General features: G+C 46.6%; 1 protein-coding gene across 7 annotated transcripts in view; it reads left to right on the plus strand.

The window, feature by feature from the left end:
• FRS2 (fibroblast growth factor receptor substrate 2) overlaps positions 1-21,153 on the plus strand; it is a 620,941-nt gene extending 599,788 nt beyond the window's left edge. For all 7 annotated transcript variants that reach the window (XM_069629345.1, XM_069629344.1, XM_069629343.1 and 4 more), the window contains 2 exons: positions 16,906-17,069; positions 18,868-21,153. In XM_069629345.1, the coding sequence (XP_069485446.1) occupies positions 16,906-17,069; positions 18,868-19,818 (1,115 nt within the window). In that variant the 3' untranslated portion in view covers positions 19,819-21,153. The remainder of the gene's footprint in view (positions 1-16,905; positions 17,070-18,867) is intronic.
• The last annotated feature ends 1,113 nt before the right edge of the window (positions 21,154-22,266 follow it).

Genomic DNA, 22,266 nt, shown 5'->3' on the forward strand with positions numbered 1-22,266 from the left:
TATGGCTACGTTTCTCGAAGGAAACAAATAAAGACAGGTATAGCAGGCTGGCGGCATGGCTCAAGTCGAGCAAGGACCTGACACCTCCTCCGAGCAGGGTCATGCCTCACTCAGGACCTGTCAGACCGAGAAGTTGTCTCTATGAGAAACCAGAAGGTGTCTCACCTGCTAGTCCCAGAGATATGTCATCCAGTTGGCCAGGACACAGCCATCGCTTTTGGATCCAGTTCCTGGGGGTGTACCAATGCCGGAGGATCACCTGGTGAAGGGTCTTCGGGGAGTGGGACAACGGATGGTGAGACGCGGTATCCCTCTCTTCCCTGTAACACCTTTACCCCATCCTACTAGGTAGGATAGATGGAAACTCTTCTCCCCCCCCACCTCCTCTTTTCCTGCACAAACACTTTAGCACGGACAGCCCGCTGTGGGAGAAAACACTCCTACCCAAGCCGTGTACCTGACGTGTCCCAACACTAAGGTCAGGCAATTACTGACAATCACTCACACCGGACTTCCATTAATCTCCCCACTCGGATAAAAGGCAGAGCACGAGAGCATACTCTGAGCGAGGCAAAGCACACGAAGGTACAACAGATTCGAGTCGGCAGCTGAACGAGGGGTGAAAGACAGCAAACACTGAAGGGTTCGTAAGAAGGGAAGCACCCTTGACCTTTGCGGCAAGACGCAGTTACTTTCAAGAATCCTTCAAGGCAGAAAACGTAAGGCCAGGAAACCAAAGTGAAGAATCCTGCATTGTGTGTCAAAGATACCGAGGGCCTCAAAGCGGGGAGCAGCAACAGGCGCTGTGGTATCGTCCTTGGCGCCATGAACAAACAAGCGATAGAGAGATCAACACAGCCGCTGAGCTGGGGAGACTGATGCAAGACTGATCTGTGTTGAAGTCAAGGTTGCAAGCGGCAACATTGTATAATGAGCACTGGAACAAGCATTGCTAAACGCGTGTGATGAAAGACACAAGTAAAGCTAAACTGCTGATGAATGTTTGAACTTGAGAAGGAAAGCTACAATACTCTTGAAGGTGGTCTCGCATTGTGGCGGTGCTCAATCGAAGGACTCTGTAAGGTATCCCGCCAAGAGAAACAAGAGTAGAAGATTGAGAACAATTGTGTGAAGTGAATCGAAGTGATTCTGCAACGGTTTAAGCAAAACCCTTTGTACATTCGAAAGTCTTAGATTCTGATATCAAGAATGTAGGATCCGAGCCTGAATGAGGGAGATCCGTGGGCCGAGCCTGAATGAAGTTAGACCAATTGTGGAAAAGGGGTCTGCACCTGTGCGAGGGGGACCTATGGTCCGAGCCTGAATGAGGGAGACAAGTTGTGAACTTGTGAATGTGAAATCCCTGACAAAGGAAAGGAACTTTTGTGTTTTGTTTGTTAATCAGGCCATCTGCACTAAGGGACTGTCATTGGTAGAGAGACTTTGGCGGAAGGCCCTGATGCCTATGTTTTGAACTGTTACTTCGTGACCAAGAAGCCAGAGTGTGTTTGCAGCTTGCACGTGTGCCGCCTTGCCCCATGCTGAAAACGTGGGGAAGGGAAGCCAACTGCTCTATCGTCCTGAAATATTATTTCATGAGCAATTTTCTTTTGCATACACCATTGTCCCACACCCTTTTGTATTTAGAAGTAATGATTGGCAATAGGTTTATTTGTATAGGTCGTTTTATTTTGACAGACTACACTAGGACTGCATTATTATTTGATGGTTATAGCTTGCTCCCATCTTTAGACTTGGGTTTAGATAGGCGTTCAACCAATCCATTTGAATTTCAATAAACACCCTTGGATTGTGATCACTTGTGTCTGTCTTTGTTAAGGAGAATTCTCAGAAATGTGCTAATTCCCTCCACCCTAGAGAACCCCAGCAACTTTGCTGGATTTTGAGGACTTGATTTTTTAACCTGGAGAGGGTGAGACTCTTTCCCACTCTCATGTATGTTAATGTGATTTTGAACTCTGTTTCTTTTGGTTGTGGAGTCTGACAAACTCCATAGGCATCATCTTTTACATTGTCGCACAGCACCTTCAGTGCAGTGACACAAGGAAGTCTTTCAGATTTCCCAAAGGTTTAAATACCTTCTCTTGGATAAACTACTGTTTCCAAGAGCAGTAAAGTGAAATTGACTTTACTTACATTTGTAACATTCTAGACCCAGCACACACTATCTTACACTAGGGTCCTGGAGGGGTTACTTAGTATCCCCTTTGTCTAGCTTCTCATGTAACATTTTTATGTTGCCCTTTCCTCACTGAATGGCTGGTGGCAGTGGTTTACTTTTAACTACAGTGGTGTACATTCACCACGGGCTGCGTTTGCAGCTGCAGTAAAGCACCCATGGGTGCCATTTTTGTCAAAATGGCCCTGGTCTTCTTTTTTCACCATTTCTTTGGGGAAAGGTCCTTCGTGAGATTTACTCTGCGCGCCAAACCAGGTTTGGTCCCTTTATTTGCTTTACCTTTGGCGGGATTCACAAGTGAAGCCTGCCTCTGGCTCCAAAGTGTCCGGGGTGGGCAGGAAGTGAGGTAGGTGCCCCAAACTCCCTGTGCTTAGTCTCCTAGGAGACCCAAATGCACTCTGTAATTGGCCGGCTGACTGTCCGGCAAGGACAGCCATCCTGCTGGGTTGACTGACAGCTGGGCTGGAATGAATGGGAGTAAACTGAATAAAAGGCGAGGCTTTTTGCTTGGAAGGTAGTCGACCACTGGATGAAGGAACCGAAGAAGAACTTGAAGAGGACGTCCTCTTCCAGGAAGGGGAGGTGGTGTGAACCATGTAATTACGGAGACAGTGGACATCACTATCGCAGGTTTCCGACAGATGCGAAACTAGGTGGTTGAAGGCCACTAACTTTCGCCAGGACGTTCATGCAAAGGTATTGGACATGCCTTTCGATTGCGAATACCTGTTTAGGAAGGCTGTCGATTAATCCCTTCAAGCCATAAAGATGGACGTAAGAGGCGCGTTCCCATGGCACTCTGCAGCAGTATCGCTTGTCGTCTTTCCGCTACGCCAGGGGAAAATAGAGCAGATCTTCCAAGGGATACTCCGCATCGTACAGTCATCCTCCCCGATCCTCCACGCAGGAAGCCTACAGGGGTCACTCCCAGGCCTACGGTAGCTGAGGTCAGCATCTGTGTCGCCTGCAGGGCACCGGCACACAAGCAAGCCTGAACCGGCCAAGATGTCTGGCCCCCACTCGTGCACCCCAGTGGGAAGCCCGCTGGCGAGGTTAGTCCGCAGATGGAAGAAGATTCCAAAGCAGGTGCCCTCGTATCAAAACTGGTTCCCCGTCAGGAACAGCACATAACTTGACTCCTAGAAGTACAAGCTATGTTACAGAAAGTGTCTATTCGAGATACTTTCTGGTCAGAAAGAAGACCGGGGGTTGGAGATCCATCCTGGACCTATGCCGTCTGAACAAATATCTAAAGTCTCAAAAATGCATGATGGTCACACTGAAGCACATGCTCGGCCAACTGGAGGAGTACGACTTCTTGACGTCGTTGGACCTAGAGGATGCATACTTCCATGTCACCATCCACAGGAAACATCAGAAGTTCTATGGTTCATTGTACAAGGCCAACACTCAATACCAGTTCACGGCCCTACCGTTCGGCTTAGTCGGCCCTAAGGGCATACATGTGTGCCTGTACCTGGACGATTGGCTGGTACGCGCCCACTCCCGAGCGCTGGCCATCAAGCACATGAAGGAAACCGTCTGACTGCTGACCGAGCTGGGGTTCTCCATATACTATCGGAAGTCCTGCTTACCGCCATCGCAGAACGCGCTGTTCCTCTCCGCCAGACTCAAGACAGTGGTTTGCCTGTCATCCACCTCGGAGGAGAGGCTAACTGCCATTTAAGGGAAGTTACAGCGACTGCCGTCGGCCAAGACTGCCACGGTTCAAGCCATCAAGTCATTGCTGGGCATGTCATCCTGTAACAACCTTGTCCGTCTCTGCAGGTTGCAAATGCAACCCCCTACAGGAATTCTTGGATGTACGTTGGATACAAGTGTCCTGGGGTTTTGCGGACAAGATCCACCTCAACGAAGAGTTCCGGCAGGTGATAAGTGGTGGTGCGCACACGCCCTTCTCGCCCAGGGGACGGGATTTCAAACCCCGCCGATACCAGGAGGCAGTCAACACAGACTCCCCTCTGGAAGGTTTGAGAGCCCACACCGGATGACTACATGCAGGTCTGCGGCTTCCAGAGGAGAAGGATCTGAACATCAACATCCTGGAGCTACGGGCAGGTTTCTGGGCACTTAAGTCTTTCCTGCTGTCTCTTAGAGCCAAGGTGGTGAGGATTTTACCAAACATCACCACCATGATTTACATCAGGAAGCAGGGGGGCGGGAGGGGGTCGCGATCCCCAGCGCTCTCCAAGGAAGCTCAGAGCCTATAGCTTTGTGCCATCAAACATGGGATGTTCCTCATCCCGTTACACCTGGAAGGTGTCAAAAACACCATTGCTGACTCCCTCAGCAGGGAACTGCACTCCTCAGAGTGGGAACTTTGTCAGGATCATGTGGACCATCTGTTCGTCAAACGGGGCAGGGCTCTGATCGACCTTTTTGCCGCAGCGTCTAACTCAAAATGCCAGATATTTGCCAGCAGTCTCACTAAGCGAGGAGCATGGGGGATGCCGCCTTCTTCCGTGACAATGTCCATTTCTGTACGCTTTTCCCCGGTTTCCTCTCCTACTAGTGTGATCAACAGAGGCTTATCTCAAGAGGGGTCAATGTGAGCTGTAGGGGAGTTACAGAGATTCACAATGACAAGTATACACTTACACACAGGGTTTCTTGATAAAACAATTATTAATTTATTTACCAGTCCGTTAATATAAGCCTTCTTCAGAAGGGAGCACTGTAAAACACCACACAAATATACTTCAAAACTACACAATCTCTTAGTTTAGAATCAGTAAATACTTCCGAATTGAGCCTGTTGCTGGCCGAAAATGAAGACTGGCTTTGCTCCCGTAAACACGGCATGGAGTAGAAGATGGATAGAATAGAAAAAGAAAGTGGCCGGCTCAGGGTGGCAGAACACAGGGTTAGAGTACTTGAAGACATGAGTGGTGAGGTCACAGCTGCAATCTGGAATCTGCAGAAGGTCAAGGAAATCTGAAACAAGAATTGGAAGCCAGATCCAGTCGTAACAATGTCCTGGTTATGGGGATCCATTCCGTCTCGCAATTTGTAGCATTTTATGGAAACCTTTTTTTAAATGGGTGCTTCGTGACCCAGAACTATCATCTCAGTTTCTTGTGGAGAGAGCACATAGAATCTCGGCGACAGACCCTGAGGACTGGGCAGAATCCTTGCCCGGTCTTTGTGTCAAACTTGTAAACTACTGCGACAGAGACGTCACAAGAGCACGGGAACTGGGGGATGTCAGTACGAGGGGGCGAGAGTATCCTTTTTTCAAGACTTTACACCCACGGTGCAAAGAGCCCATTTGTCCTCTTTGGCAGTGAAGAAACTCCTAAGATATAGACAAATACAGTCTGCCATGTTGTATCCCTCTAGGTTGAAGGTTGTGCATGATAACAAGACATTCTTTTTTACAGACCCACTCGAGGTGGCAGCCTTTGTGGAGTCCATGCCTAAACATTGAGGGCCCTGGGTGCCCGACTGTGGTTGTGCAATTCTTGGGAACTTCTATTTGGTCAGGGAGATGGGCTCCACTCTGGCAACAGCAGGGTGCTTTAGGAAATGTCTGGTCCCGCAGCGGGGTGTGATGGAATAATGTAACAAATAAGATCAATCACTTCATATCCTTGTGTGATGGGCCTCCTCCCCCGAAAAGGAGAGCTGATGTAGGCAGATTGTAGGCGATTGCCGTGTCCGACGTTCCCGGGTAGCCACCCTAGTTCAAAATGGTTGTTGATAATGTTGTGGGAGGGATGGAGGTGGTCACTGCCGGTTGGTGGTTGGCAGGGGGAAGCCCTCTGCAGTTAATGCAGTTTTGGGGTTGGGAAGGAAGGGGGTTACAGACAGGGTTTGGGGGGGTGGGGGCAGTGATTTTTGAAAAAAAGTCATGTATTTTGCGCTGCAGTGGTTGAGTGCACAGATGGGTTGCGCATTAGAGTCACGGTGGACGGTGTTGAAGTCTGCAGGATTAATGGTGCAAAGTACAGGCCTTGATAGCTGTACCCTCCTAAACTGGAACGTTAGGGGGCTTAATGGTAAAATCATGGGGGGTTAATAGATATTGCAAATAGATATTGCACGTCTTTTTCTTCCTACTTGCATGGAGTGTCCATAATTGTTCACAAATCCCAGAGGTGTTTAGGCTCTCTGAACAAGACTGTGACCCAGAGGGGAGGTATGTCATGGTCAATGGGGAAATTGCTGGCTGCCTGTTTACACTAGTGAATGTTTATGGGCTAAATGTGGAGGATTCTAGTTTCTATAAAACCCTGTGGGTTAAATGCATGAAGTATTTGCATACACACTTAATTGTGGCTGGGGATTTCAATGCAGTATTGCAAGCAGGGCTGGACAGATATTCTGTGGGGGCTCGACCTGACTCCCTGATTACTAGGGCTATTCAAGGGGTATATCGGATTTGGGGCTGATTGATGTGAGGAGGGCCCTGTATCTAGGTGAGAAGGGCTATTCCTTTTACTCTGTGCCTGACACAAGTTCGCGCATTGACTGTATCCTAGCTAGATCAGTGCAAATTAGTGCAGTGTATCCTGTAAGATGCTATCACGGACACTGTCAGATCACTCCCCAGTGGTGTGGAAGTTTCTGCTGGCCATCGCTGACAGTTTAAGGGTCAAGCCTTACTGGATGAGGTTTATCGCAGTAAAGTGCATGAAAAAGTTGAAGCCTACTTCGAGCTCAATGTGGGGTCGGTACAGTCTGCAAGAACTCTCTGGGAGCCGTTTAAAGTCACCCTGAGGGGACGCTGTATTTAGTCAGTGTGGAGTGTTGAAAAGTATCTGAAATAGATTAGACTTGCTGGAACGCACCCTTGTAAATGTGGAGAGTAGCATGGTTCAGTCAGGCAGTGCTGAATCCCTAGCCGAAATCTGGGAGGTTCTGAGTGAATTTAATACAGAGGCGGATAGGGAGGTACGGTTCTTAGCTATGCTTCAACTAGCCCGCAGATACAGGGAAGAATGCAGGCCGGGCTGATATTTGACGAGAATGCAGAGTATTGCCAGAGGTCAGACGGATATACTGGTGATATGCCGTTCAGATGGGGCCCTGGCGACAGTCCCCGGTGATATTCTGGCAGAATTCCGGGAATTCTACGAGAATTTATATGCTGAAAGGGCTAGAGGTCATCCAGACAATTTACGTAGTTGCGTAGATAAAACTTCCCTAACCCAGCTCCAGTCACCACTGAACATCTATACACTGCAAGGAGGGTCCCACTACCCAGATGCATTGTCTCTCGAATGCTTCAGAATCAAATCCAATCCGTTGAAGTTCCTTTATACAGAGTCTCCCCTTTCATGCTAAATTGAAGGGTAGAGGGTGACCCTTAGTCGTCAATCGTACACACTTGCACCATTCAACTATAGGGCCATCAAACCCGTGCTGGCCACTAAAAACAAACATTTATGGTCCTTCTTCCTAGGTAAACGCTGTATATGGTGATTTCTGGTCTTTATCCAATCACACACAAGGCACTTACCTGGTAACTGAATTACACAACACTGGGTGCTCTGTTTTAGAAGCCTCCAAAACACAAAGAAAACGTTTTCCACTGAGCCAAAATGGCTACTACTTGCCACCAACCAGAATCCGTGCACATCCAGTGAAGGATACAGGCCCAGGGAGACTAGGGACCCGCTTGATGCTTAGCCAAACCTTTGTAGCCCATAAGAGTTGCCAAAGGGCTAAATACAGAAGTTGCATCCCTCAATGAGCCTTTCACTGAGGGGAAAAAATAGTTTGGGCAGCAATTAAAGGCCAGCAAAAAGGGGAAGGGACTCGACATACAAGTGTATAAAAGGATTTTCTTTATTTAAATTTATAAAGCGCACAAACGGCCCTTGGGCATCACGGCGCTGTTACAGTAGGCTTACTTAGTTGCGAGATGGGTACAGAGTAATGACAATGCAGACAATAATGACAATAGGAAAAATTATAGGTTACATTGTGTGGGTGGCAATGTGTTCCTTGGTTACATTGGAACAAGATCACATGGTGGGTCCGAGGTTACAGTGGAGCCAAGTTAGCTGCAGAGGCAGTTATTAGAAATGAGCTGTTTAACATTATAGATGAGTGCCGGGAGGTCTACCGAGCATAATTAGTTGAAGAGTTTAGTTTTAAGCGCTTTACAGAAGACTTTGTATGATGCTTAATTTCTGAGTGCTGTGGGCAGTGCGGGAGAGGCACTTGTGTGTGATGGCCAAGGTTTTGAATAGAATGCGCTCTCTAACTGGCAACCAGTGTACATCTCTTCTTGCCTGAGATGTGTTCCCTTTAAGGGATGCTGAATGCAGCTCTGAGGGAATTGTTTTGAGTGATATGTAGCCTATTGAGGTTTTTAGAGGAAGTTCCTAGGAGAAGGGGCATTAAAGTAGTCGAGTTTGGCACCAACTGTAGCCCTAGCTATTGCAAGGCAGTTTTTGGTTGACAAGTAAGGTTTGACCGCATTGATGATTTTTGTGGTGAGTGCTGCCGAGGATGCAATGGCACTGACTTGGCGTGTCATGGACAAGGAGTCGTCCAGGAAAACCCCTAGGGTTTTAACTGCTAGTGATATAGTGATAGGCGTTTTGTCAATATTAAAAGTTCTGTATTGGGTGTCGAGTTTGAGCGTGTCTTTGGTGCCTACCAAGAGGATCTGTTTGTTTTTTCTCCATTGAGACCCAGACCATTTGCTGCCATCCAGGTCTGGATAGCGGTATACATGTTGGCTGGGGCAGCTGAGTCCTGTTCATAGGAGCCGGTTAGAGGGAGTAGGACTTGGGTGTCCTCAGCATAGTTTGTGTAGGCTATGCCGCGATCGTCCAAGTCATTGAAGAGCAGTAATGTGAAAATGTTGTATAGAGTGGGTGCAGTGCAGGAACCCTGCGGGACTCCACAGTGTATGGTGGTGGGTGCTGCGCATGCAGTGTCCGAGAAGACCCTCATAAGTCTCCCTTTAAGGAAGGACGAGATCCATGCTGTGGTTTCAGGGGAGAAGTGGGCAGCATTATTGAGTTGTTTACAAAGGGTTTCATGGTTAACGAGATCAAACGCAGCCGATGGATCTAGCAGGAGATGTCCCGGCTTGCCTTTGTCCATTATGTCAGAGTTGGATCTTGAGATCAAGTAGGGCAGATTCTGTCCCATGGCCCTGGCAGAAGCCAGATTGCCTCTTGCCCAGGATGCTGTTTGCTTCCAAAAACTGCTGAATTTGAGTATAAAGAACTTTGTCCAGAATTTCCAGCAGGAATGGGACAGTGGTGATAGGTCTGTAGTTGTTGGCTATCTCAGAGTCTAGTGTGTGTTTTTTTTTTTTTTTTTTATTTATTATTATTTTTTAGAAGTGGGTGAACCCATGCCTCTTTAAGGCATACAGGGACTGTGTTAGAGTTGAAGGAGGCATTAATGAAAGTTTTCAAGAATGGGGCTAAGGTGTCCGCACATTCTTTGACAAGCTTGGCTGGGCAGGCATCACCTTTACAATTGGACGGTTTGATTTTCCGGATGATGTCCAGTACTTTGGTCTCAGTTACTGCCCTAAAAGAGAAAAGTGTTTTCTCTTTTGTGTCCGTGCAAGTCGTATAGGACTCTGGCATTTTGTATTTACAGAGGTACTTGTGGTGATCATTGATCTTCTTCTGTAGGAGTTCAATTTTATTAATCATGGCTGTTTGTAAACTGGTGCACAAGGATTTGTCTTTGACGACTTCCTGTGTGTTGGTGACCAGTGTAGACAATTCCTTACAGATGGCAAACAGCTCTTTTGATTCTGAGGTAGCGTTAGCGATCCTATCATTGTAAAATGAGGATTTTGCTAGCACTATAGCTTTCTAGTATTGTGTTGCCAGAGTTCTGTAGGTGGTGGAATAGGCCAAAATGACCGCAACAAAAGTTCAGACAATGCTAAAAGTCCGAAAATACATACCGCCAAAGGTTTGTACCTTTTGGTATGCATTTTAGGTAGGTAAAAAAACTAAAAAGACGGCAGTGGCTGCGGGGGTGTCCCCCTGCAACACCCTGCTCACCATACTATACAGTATAGTGAGCAGGGGTTGCGTGGGACACCCCTGCAGCTGCCCAATAAAACAAAAAAGGACCCTGCGGTACCTTTTCCCGATCAAGGAAGGTGAAAGGGAACCAGTGCCACAGGGAGACAACATGAAGGAAGGAAAGGTAAGTAGGGGATATGTTGGGGTTGGGGTGGGGGTGTTGTGGGTGGGGCTGTTGTAATGAAAATGTTTGCATGGGAAATGTATGAACATTTGTGTTGCGTACATTTCTCCAGCATTGGATCTTTCATGGATTCACATGCTTAGAATATTCCCCGTCGTCAGGCTGGGAATCCCCGGTACATTATATAGACCTTTTCCCGTAGGAAAACTTTTTCGACGCTTATGCGTCCTATCCACCTCGTTTTGTATCATGCGTGCCCGTGCCGTCAGGGCGTCATGATATAAATACAGACCCCGCCCCCGCGCTCCCTCAGATTTCAACCGTCTTTCAAAGTAGTGGGATCCTCGCGTTTTACTACTAGTGAAAACTAGGTTGTTTTTGTCTGTTTCGCTTCGGCAAAGTTCAAATTCTGGCGAATTATGTCTGGAAAAGCGTTATTTCGCCCGTGTGCAACCTGTGGCCTCAAAAAGGTTTATGAAGGTGATGGCCACATGGACTGTATCTACTGTCTCCACCCGCACCACTCGGCGGATACATGTGAAATTTGTCAGGGTTTCTCCCAAAAAACCCTCAAGGACCGAAAAAGAAGGCTGGTCGACTGGCTTAATGACGGAGCAGGGGCCTACCCGGCTTCGGAAGTTGGCTCCACGGCCTCCAGGGGTAGGTCGGAACCTCCATCGAAGAAGGTACGGCCAGCTGAAATGCGCTCTGAGGACAAGCATAAGAGGAAACAGGATGGTTCCTCCTCATCACATAAAAAGTCCTCCTCCTCCTCCAAGACGGAGAGGCTAGCGCTGTCGAAATCCTCCTCAGGGGACCGTCCCAGGTCTTCCATGAGTCGGGAAGCCTCAGCCGGGAAGTCGGCACCCAAATCGACGACGAAGTCTAAGGGCTCGACGACGACTTGCTCGTCGACCTCGGTGTCATTGACGATGCCTATTACCGTTCAAGCAGCAGCGGTGGGGATTCCCCCGTCGACGGAGACTCAGTCCATGGCTTGGCTGCCCGAGGTCTATGACCCGATCCCCCCGGAGGTCTTACTGCAGCCAGACACGGCCGGCTCGGCGGAAGGAGAAGGTGATCTGGTTCTGCAACCATCGGATTTAGGCTTACGGCCTTCCACGTCGACTACGACGGCGACAAGTGCAAACGGGGGTGTGGTACCGATATCGTCCACGTTATTGACCCCCCAGACGGTTTTGTCTCTGGATGTGCTTAATACTCTTCAGAAGCTCCTGCAGCGGCTGGATACGCAGTTCCCTCAGCCCGGGACATCATCGTCACTTCTGTCTGTACCTTCCGTCGACGAGCAAACTTGCACGGCTCGATCGACGACGAAACGCCCATCGGCTCCCCAGGCAGTAAAAGATCGTCCTCGAGCGCAGGAGGAGGGTGAGTTGTCGGAGTCCGATTCTGTACTGGGTGACTCAGGGTCAGACATCTCCCTGTCACCTTCGAGGGACCCGACATGGAATTCGGATGTAGAGGTAGAGTCTACGAGGAGCCAGTCACAGCCATCTCCCCCGGATGATGTGGGAGCCTTCCATGCAATGATGGGGAAAGCTTGTTCCGAATTCGGCTTGATTCCGGAGGAGCAGAAGAAAGACTGTTTCCTTTTTGACCATATGGGTCAAAGGAGAAAATCGGTTTTTGCCATCGCAATCCTGGACCACGTGTGGCAAGAAGGTCTCAAAACGATGCGCCATCCGTTCTCGGAGCCGGCCATAAAGGGACGGATCGAGAAAAAGTTTAAAGCTCCGGAGTCCACTCCAAAATGTCTAACATCACAGCCTCTGTCTGACTCGGTGGTGTCGGCGGCAGCGGCTAGGAAGGCCAGGGTCCAGCAAAAATGTTCAACGCCACCTCAAAGCGAGGCTAGGAGACAGGACGCCTTTGGAAAGAAGGTGCTCTCGGTCGGAGCGACGACAGTAAGAACAGCCAATTCCTTAGCAGTCGTGTCACGATATGATAGGGAAATGTGGCACAAATCAGCCCCTATCCTAGAACACCTGCCAGACGAACACCGGAAAGCAGCTATGTTACTGGTGCGGGATGGCGAAGAGGCCTCGAACCACGCTATCAATATCGCAGTTGACCTAGCAGAATCTGGGTTCAAACAAATCAACCATGGAGTAGTGCTTCGTCGGCAAGCGTGGCTCAAATGTACTACTTTCCGTCCTGAAGTACAGTACAAAGTCCTTGACATGCCATGCAAAGGGGAACACCTGTTTGGCGAAAAGGTTGATGAAGCGCTGAAAGGGATGAAAGAAGACACGGATACTGCTAGGTCCCTCGGCGCCCTGCAAACGGGTAGAAATTTTCGTTCTTTTTGCCCCTTCAGGGGTGCTTCTGGAAACTCCCGCTTTGGAGCCTCGAGGGACCGTGGATTCAACAGGCCATCTTACTCTTCACAAGGGTTCAGACGAGCGTCCCAGTCGGCTCGTAGAAGCAGGGATTATCAAGCCTCCAGACGACGAGGCTCAGGTCAGTCGTCGACGAAGACCAAGCAAACCAACAACCAATGACGGCCTTCGGAACGTCCTGGGGGGTCGAGTCTCTCATCACTTCGACCGATGGAAATGCATCACCACAGATCGATGGGTCCTAGACACGATTCGCATGGGTCATGCGCTGCAATTCAAAGACAAGCCTCCGCGTCTTCCTCCTTTATTCTCGACACAGCCCCACCTCCGAGTCCTACGACAAGAGGCGGCGCTTATGTTGCAAAAAGGGGCGGTAGAGAGAGTTCCTGTAGCACAGGAAGGACAAGGAGTTTATTCCAGGTTCTTTGTTGTAAAAAAGCCAAACGGCAAATGGAGGCCCATTCCCGACCTGAGGGTACTCAACAAGTGGCTAAAGAGCCTAAAATTCAAAATGCTAAAGCTCCAAGAGGTTATCAGGTCGGTGCAACCCATGGATTATCTATCATCACTAGACCTTCAAGATGCCTATTTTCACATTCCAATACGCCCACGACACAGGTGATATTTAAGATTCGTCGTCGGGAAAAAGCATTTTCAGTTCAAGGTCCTCCCTTTCGGGCTCAAGTCCTCCCCCAGGACGTTCACCAAGTGCTTGGCCCCTATAGCGGCCCATTTAAGGAAGGACGCTCATCATGTCTATCCATATCTAGACGACTGGCTGGTCAGAGGTTCATCCAAGGAACAAACACGAGACAGTCTACGAGCCACAATGTCCCTCTTACAGGAACTGGGCTTCGCAATCAACTTCAACAAGTCCTCCGTAGAGCCTTCGAGGACCTTGGTCTTCCTAGGAGCGGAGTTTCATACACACACAAGCCTGGTGAGACCATCCAGCGAAAGAATTCAGAAACTTCAAAACAAGGCTTCGGAATGGAGAGGCGGTACCAAGGTCTCAGTGCGCAAGTACATGTCCCTGCTAGGGACCATGTCGTCCTGCATTCCGCTAATAAACAACTGCCGTCTGTTTGAGGCCTTGCCAGGAATTTCTAGCGGACCGTTGGGCGCAGAGCCGAGGTCGCTGGTCCGACAGACGGGTCGTCGACGAACAACTAGTTCAAGCACTCGGCTGGTGGAGAGTGTCTACTCATCTAACGAAAGGGATGCCTCTTCTGGAACCAGAGTTTCAAAAGACGGTGGTGACGGATGCATCGCTGAGCGGATGGGGAGCTCATCTGGATATGTTACAGGTACAAGGCCGGTGGTCCTTGCAGGAGTCCTCCCTGCATATCAACCTGCTAGAACTGAGAGCAGTGCGATGGGCTCTAAAATCTTTTCTTCCGCAACTGAGGGACTCGGTGGTGCGTGTCATGACGGACAACACCACTACGATGTTCTACTTGAGAAAACAAGGAGGGACACGTTCCAGATCCCTATCGACGGAGGCACAGAAAATCTGGCATTGGGCCATTCAACACAACATGAAAATCTTAGCGTTCCACCTACCAGGCGTGAGAAACGTGGAAGCAGATGCCCTCAGCAGAGAAATGAACGAAGTTCACGAGTGGGTACTGAACGACCAGCAACTACAACAAGTATTCAAGAAATGGGGACACCCGCCCATAGACCTGTTTGCAACGAAGAACAACAAAAAATGCCATCAGTACGCAAGCAGATGGCCTCAGAAGGGCTCTCTGGGGGATGCGTTCTCCTTCCCATGGACGAACAATTTCATGTACGCATTCCCTCCATTTCCCCTGGTCCGGAGGACATTGCAATGGATCCTCAGGTACCCATGTCGTGTAATTCTGGTGGCCCCATACTGGCCCAGACAGGTGTGGTTTTCAGACCTGCTACACTTAGCGGCGGCGGAACCGATGAGATTCAAGAAGACCCCCGACCTTCTGTCTCGACAGGACGGTGTTGTTTGGCATCACGACCCGGACAGCCTCCAGTTGACGGCCTGGCTCCTGACTTCGCCGAATTTGGTCGGCTAACGATTCCGGAGGACTGTCAGCGTATCCTACAAGCGGCAAGAGCACCTTCCACAAACGCCTCATACGCGTACAATTGGAAAAGTTTCTGTCAATGGTGTGAGGATCAACCAGGCTTGGCCCCGCAATCGATTAAGCCAGAACAGCTCCTTCCATACTTGCTGCTCTTAGCCCAAAAGGGCCTGTCGGTATCTTCAATAAAAGTACACCTAGCAGCCATTTCCAGGTTTACTCGTCGACGGCACTCGGCACCTTTGTTCAGCGACCGCCTGATTAAACACTTCCTTAAAGGCCTCTTTCGGAGTTTCCCGCCAGAGAAGAAATTTCCGCCGGAGTGGAGCCTCAATCTGGTCTTAACATCTCTTATGAAGCCTCCTTTTGAGCCAATGTCATCATCGTCTCTAAAGTTTCTGTCGTGGAAATTGGCCTTCCTAGTGGCCATCACTTCAGCACAACGTATTTCAGAAGTTCAGGCTCTAATGGTAGACCCGCCATACTTACGATTTTTCAAGAACAAGGTAGTCCTAGCCACTAACCCGCAGTTTATACCAAAAGCTCCTTCGGTGTTCCACAAACACTCCTCTATTGTGTTGCCTACGTTTTTTCCAGAGCCATGCTCGGGAGCGGAGCGCATGCTACACACATTGGATGTAAAAAGGGCCCTTAAGTTTTATCTCCATCGTACGCAACCGTTCAGAGAAACAAGACAGCTGTTCGTGGCCTATGGTTTGGGGGCTAAAGGAAAAGCCATTTCGAAACAAGGACTGTCAAGATGGGTGTCATCTACCATTTCGTACTGCCATTCTAGGGCAGGGAAACCTCTTCTACGACGGCCAAGAGCTCACTCAACTAGAGCAGCGGCATCGTCGACGGCACTGTGGGCCGGAGTCCCTCTGGGGGACATTTGCATGGCGGCTACCTGGGCGGCTACACACACCTTTACCCGCCATTACTGCCTGTCGCAGCAACATGCCGAAGATACCCGGATGGGGCAGGCGGTGCTTCGACACCTATTCCAGTAAGGTAAGCCCCGGCTGAGGGGTTGCATCCTATGGAATTTGTGACTGTATGTGGTTCGTTTTCCTGTGTTAACTATTACTGATGTATACATGATCATAGGGAACGGGCTCTGCGAACAAAGTATATGGGTTTGCATGCACGCCTCCTCTTTGGGGGTGGTACTGCTGTGTAATCTATTCTAAGCATGTGAATCCATGAAAGATCCAATGCTGGAGAAGGGAATAGTTTCTTACCTATAACTCCATTTCTCCAGCATTGGTATCTTTCATGGATTCACATGCGCCCACCTGCCTCCCCTGAACATGCAAACCGGTTCCCCCACTACTTTGGGAGCCGAAATCTGAGGGAGCGCGGGGGCGGGGTCTGTATTTATATCATGACGCCCTGACGGCGCGGGCACGCATGATACAAAACGAGGTGGATAGGACGCATAAGCGTCGAAAAAGTTTTCCTACGGGAAAAGGTCTATATAATGTACCGGGGATTCCCAGCCTGACGACGGGGAATATTCTAAGCATGTGAATCCATGAAAGATACCAATGCTGGAGAAATGGAGTTACAGGTAAGAAACTATTCCCTTCTCATTCAAATATTTCCGTCGCTGACTTTTCTGTGACCGATAAATCATGTAGATCCGTAGGCAGTTAGTGTGTGGTCCTGTGGGGATCCTTGCCATTTGCTCAGGGCTTTGCCCTTGAGGGCACGTAGTTCTTTGAGTTTGTTGGAGAACCAGGAATTAGTGTTTTATTTTTTCCATTCTTGTACTCGAGCGGTGCACTGGTGTCAACTGCTGTTTTGAGCGTAGTGTTGTAGATTTGAGCCAGCACAGAAGGGTCTGAGGAAAGTGGGTGCTTGAGCGCTGGAATATCTAAGTAAGGATGGATACTTTCTTTGGTTAGGTTTCATGCCAATCCCATTTGTGTATGTTTGCTTGTAATCACCAAACCTAGAGCTTCATTTGAATTTAGAGCTGCAATTTGAATGTAATTATCAATGACAATGCTGCCTGTAAATTACATACACGTGTGCACCATGCTTAGAAATAACCTTAAATGAAATTCAAACCAATGATCAAAAAGCATGTCACACTGAAGGCATTGTTTGATTTATTTAGCTCCTGGCTTTAGTGGACCAAGTCTACCTAATGGATACCCCAGATATCCGTCGTTTGGAGATGCTTCATCACACCCCTCAAGCAGACATCCCTCTGTAGGAAGTACGCGTCTTCCCTCTGTAGGTGAAGAGTCCACACATCCATTACTTGTGGGAGAGGAACAGGTAAGTGTTTTCCTTCATGTTTCTTAATTACACAAGGTAATGCTACAGAAAATATAAGTAACCATAGAAAGTGTTAAAGGCCAATCTCGGAAGTATGTCCAGCATGCAGAACGTTTAACTTTGTAAATGAATGTCTTCATGTCAGCAGTGTCGAGTTATGTTTTAGTAAACACTATGGAGATGACCTTGCTCTCTGTAGACCTGCATGTTCACTTAGGCTGCTACTCCTGAGAGCTCTTTTAGCAGTTCCAACAGGGAGGGTAATTCTAAACAAAAATGTGAGCAGAAGACAGTGCTTCCTAAAAAGCTAGCGCAACACCTGAAATGCATGAATATTGTTTGATTGTATCAAGTCAAATGCATCAACCTTGCAAATTTCCTGGAACGGGGTGAAACATTGTATCTGCAGATCAGGTCGGAATCATGCTGAAGACTTATCTGACCGAAGAATTGAAACATGGCGAGGCACCGATCTACATGAGGCCAATTGAGCCAGGATTTACATTTGTTTTAATGTTTAACAAATGGTTGATTAGCTGTAAAAAAAACCAAAACAAATTGAGTTTCAAATTCAAAACATACTTATTTACTCAAAACTCAGGCACCTGTCACTACCTGCTTTCTTAGCCCAGTTTACCGGCATCATCCTGTTCCGTTTCCCCTCGTTACCACTCCTCACTACCTAGATCAGTCTCCTTTCCGTCCACCTTATTTCCAACCACTGCCTGCCATTGCCTTGGTAACTAACTCTAGGCCAAAATTTGATTCATTTTGCATTATCATATTATCCATACTCGTGTGAACCAGTTTTCTATGCAAATTCAACATATCATGTTTTTCTTTGCTACTCCTTTATTCAAAAAGTGTATTCCTGACAGAGCAGTTTCCTTTCACCAGGACCCTATCTAGCATAGTCTTACCTTCACACCAGCCAAATGATGTTCTAGAAATTAACGTCCCATGAGAATCTTGCTAGTGACCCTTTTTTGTTTCACTGTACTTCATTCTTGTTTTTTGTTCTTTTTTGTTATTAATCAACCTTCTGGTGTAAAGAACTAGTATGCTCCTCAGCCATATGCTCTCTAGAGAATAAAACAAGACTAATGGAAGATCAGATCAGCCAAATCAATAATTGTGTTTCAGAAGGCCATAGATGGCAAGGTCCTCGGAACAGTATCACTTGCAGAGATTTCAACTGAGAAGGGAGGCAAGAATGGAAGCAGTATTTCAACACTGAGTGTAGTAAAACATATTCAGGGCCATCCGTGAAAAGCTTCAGGATTAGGATCAATGATACCAAAGTTAGCTTGTGGTGACAATGGATCTATGCATGTTGGCCACTCTTAATGTGTACTTTCTCAACCACATCTTCCCTAACCCACCTCAAATTCCCCCTGCAACTTCTGGTGTGGGCAGAGGCCATACTTTTTTGGTCACATCTCTCCCTGGCCCCTACACCAAACTTTTTCTCTGCCCCCCTCCCCCACACACACTCCTTTTGCATAGCAATAATGAACACTGGAGTGGGCCAGACCACCTCATAACAGCGCACTGCCCAAAGTAATGGCCCTAGCCAAGCAGTCAATATCCCCATTTACATCCACCAAGTACGATATTAACCATACAGCAAAATACTGTGAAGCTATAATTTAATCAATTTCTTCCTTCATATTTGGTTATGGTGTCTTTCATATAGTACTAATGTGCAATGCTTTCCTCATCAATATCCTGCTAGTTTAGCTTCATGTTTTAGTGTGAAAGTCTGTTTGTTTTTTACAGTTTCCATTTTCTTTTTCAGGTACACACATATGTTAACACTACAGGTGTGCAGGAGGAACCGAAAACCAGACCAACAATTTATGCGCCTCTGGAATTGCAGCTCTCTAATGCTGAGAGCAATCAAGCCCAAGGAGACTCTGTTTCTATTCAGGACAACGACCCAAAAATACTCATGGAGCCTGAAGGTGTGAAATTTGTTTTAGGGCCAACTCCTGTTCAGCGCCAATTAATGGAGAGGGAAAAAAGAGAAGAAAACAACTGGGATAATATAGGTTCCAGTACTGTTGGAAATGCCTCCAGCACTGACTGGGACACTGGTTATGATAGTGATGAGCGCAAGGAGGCACCCTCTGGCAGCAAACTGGTTTATGAAAATGTAAATGGGTTACCTATTCCTGGTGTTAGGAGTCGTCGCCTAGCCTCTACTAGCGTTTCAGAAATGCAGAATGTCAACAACTCTGCTCAAAGGAGAACTGCTTTGTTAAACTATGAGAATTTACCATCTCTTCCTCCAGTTTGGGAAGCCCGTAAGCCTAGTAGAGATGAAGAGGACAATTTAGGACCAAAGACCCCATCAATCAATGGCTACCACAGTAACCTGGATCCAATGCATAATTATGTCAACACAGAAAATGTAACTGTACCATTGAGTGCTCACAAGGTAGAATTTTCCAGGCGTCGGGACTGTGCTCCTACAGTATTCAACTTTGATGTCCGAAGGCCCAGTTTAGATCACAGACAGCTAAATTACATTCAGGTTGACTTGGAAGCTGGCAGTGACTCTGATAATCCTCAGACTCCAAAAACGCCTACCACCCCCCTCCCTCAAACACCAACCAGACGCACAGAGTTGTATGCTGTGATAGACATTGAAAGGACTGCTGCAATGTCAAACCTGCAGAAAGCACTGCCACGAGACGACGGTACTGCTCGAAAAACCAGGCATAACAGTACTGATCTGCCAATGTGAGCCTGGGTAGCATAAACTAGACTGTGGGAGGATCGTTTTCATTTGCACCTTGTGATTTGTTTGTTTTGTTTTAGTCTCTTAAGTAATGCAAGTGTTCATTCCCATTTGAAAAACTAGCAACTTTTGTAGACTTTTGTTTTCAAAAATACGTTTTGCTTGTCGAAAGGGAATTGTTGAGCAGGAACTCATGAAATAACACACATTTATTCTACAGTAGTTTTATTTACTGTATATTGGCGGTGCCATTCTCAGTGTGCCTATCACATTGACTAGAGTCAGTGACATGCCAATCTGCTGGCCCTGTGCCTTTCTTTTGCATTTAATCCGTTTTGGCTTTTATACAGTTTTTATAAAGCCTCTTGATGTGTACATTATTGACAGATACACATACATGATGCTGTGTCCTTTGCACTTCTAATATGTGAGGGTATGTTATGTGTATTTGGCAACAGATCACTTTGCCCCTCACAGCTTCCCTCCCCTTGGTGAGATTTGCCAAACTTTGGACACAGGCATGCTTCCATGTAAAACATTGGTACTTAATGATTAAACATACAGCTGTTGCTTCTGGTTTTTTAAAGAAGTGTTGCTTAGCATCCCACAATACACTTCATAAACCAGCAGGCATGTCGTCCTGTTTGCATGAAACACCAAATTTTGTGATAGCATAACTTGGGTTGTATCTACAAACCGTTGTCTGTAACTTGGACTAAGCTGCAAGTGTGACATTATTACTGAATATGGTTTTTGCATGGGAGCGGACTGGTAATAATAGTACAATAGTAACCGGTGTGCCACAATTGCATTTATTAAATGCAGCAATATACATTTTATATGAACTACAAAATGCTCATCCAGTCTTTACATTTGTATTATAGTGTAAGATTACTGTTTGTCCTAATTTGCATTATGAATTTTTAATTTTTCTTGCGTCAAACATAAACATAGCAACTTTGTGTATATATATATATATAGTTTACTAGATTTAAAGGTTTTTCCATTATAAAAAGATGTGTAAACGGTGGGAGGAAGTTTGCCAAACATATTTTTTTAAATACGTTTTTCCCTTGTGGATATTTTGTGTAATTACATTCCTCGGTACTTCTGTTGAATTTAAAAAAAGAAATTGATACTATGCAGAACAGTACACTTTTTTTTGTCATGTTCTTTTACATTGGCATTTTGGCCTTTAATTTTGGTTTGCGATTTCAGGTACTGTATAGCTTACCAAATGTTCCTTTTTTTAAACAATATATTGTGTGATATTGACAACATTATCACTATCGGTGCCAACATATTTTTGTAGCATGGCAATAAAATGATTTTTACATTGCAGTAGAAAGTGCAGTCCATTATTGTTTGAAGACTCGCTCTTTGCAAGGTACCTGGGATCTCAACAGAGTGCTGTTTGAGGCAAGAGTAACAAATCACTTAACCGGCCTGCATTTTTTCTATTGTATAATCAACGGAACAATGAGTTCCTTTTAATGCCTTTTCTTATAGGCACTGTATAACACTGAATAACAATAAGGAAACGTATGTGGTAAACTCTCAATGCATTTAACAGTTCTCTACACATTTTACATTATTGATCATTGTTAAAATGTGCATGACTTAATGAGAGGTTCCATTTCATTGGTGTAAATCTGAGATAACCCAGTTGCTGCCTGTTTTTTCTGTAAACACAAAGGTCCTGCTCTTATATTATGATACTAGATATTCACTTAATATAACCTTTAATACATGGAAAAATCCTTCTACATTAATTTCGTAGTCTGTTAACGCCCACTCCTAATCTAGCATTTGGAAAAGCAAAAGTAATATCTGCCAACCGGATTTCGGGTGTCCGAACCACCAATACTTGACATGTTTGTTTTTGAGTCCCCAATTTTGTAATGCTCCATCACTACTCTGCTCTTGTGCTTCATGATACTCTATGCCATTCCTGACTGTTGGTAGCTTTGCATCAATCACAGCCATCATGTAAACTGGCAGAATCAAATAAACCATTGTGAAGAAGGCAGACGCAAGGTAAGTGTACAAGATGTAGCAAACCGGAAGGAGGAGTCGGATTTAAGGAGATTACTTCAAAGGTGTTTCTTTAACTTTAATAAAAAAACACCGATCTGTCCCTTTTGTTAAGAGAGATTTCCTTTCCTATCAACTAAACTAAAGGTGCTAGTCTTTAGTCAAAATTAAAAATAGTCCTCAGTCCGAAACCTACTATCTGGCCCTACGACTTTAAGAAAAATAACATTAATATAAACCAGAGTACTATGCCCTGTGCTAGGCCTTTTTTTAATTTATTTTTTTAACCCCAGTCTTAATCTGATAACTCAGGATTCTAATGCTTGTTAATCTGCTTAGAATCACATGCTGTGCATATGGTCCGACATCCAGTGGTAACCACAGAGTATTGCATCTTGCCTTTCGGGGACCGAAAGGGGA

This window comes from Ambystoma mexicanum, chromosome 12, assembly GCF_040938575.1.
Source record: "Ambystoma mexicanum isolate Mex_15411 chromosome 12, UKY_AmexF1_1, whole genome shotgun sequence".
NCBI classification, from domain to species: Eukaryota; Metazoa; Chordata; class Amphibia; order Caudata; family Ambystomatidae; genus Ambystoma; species Ambystoma mexicanum.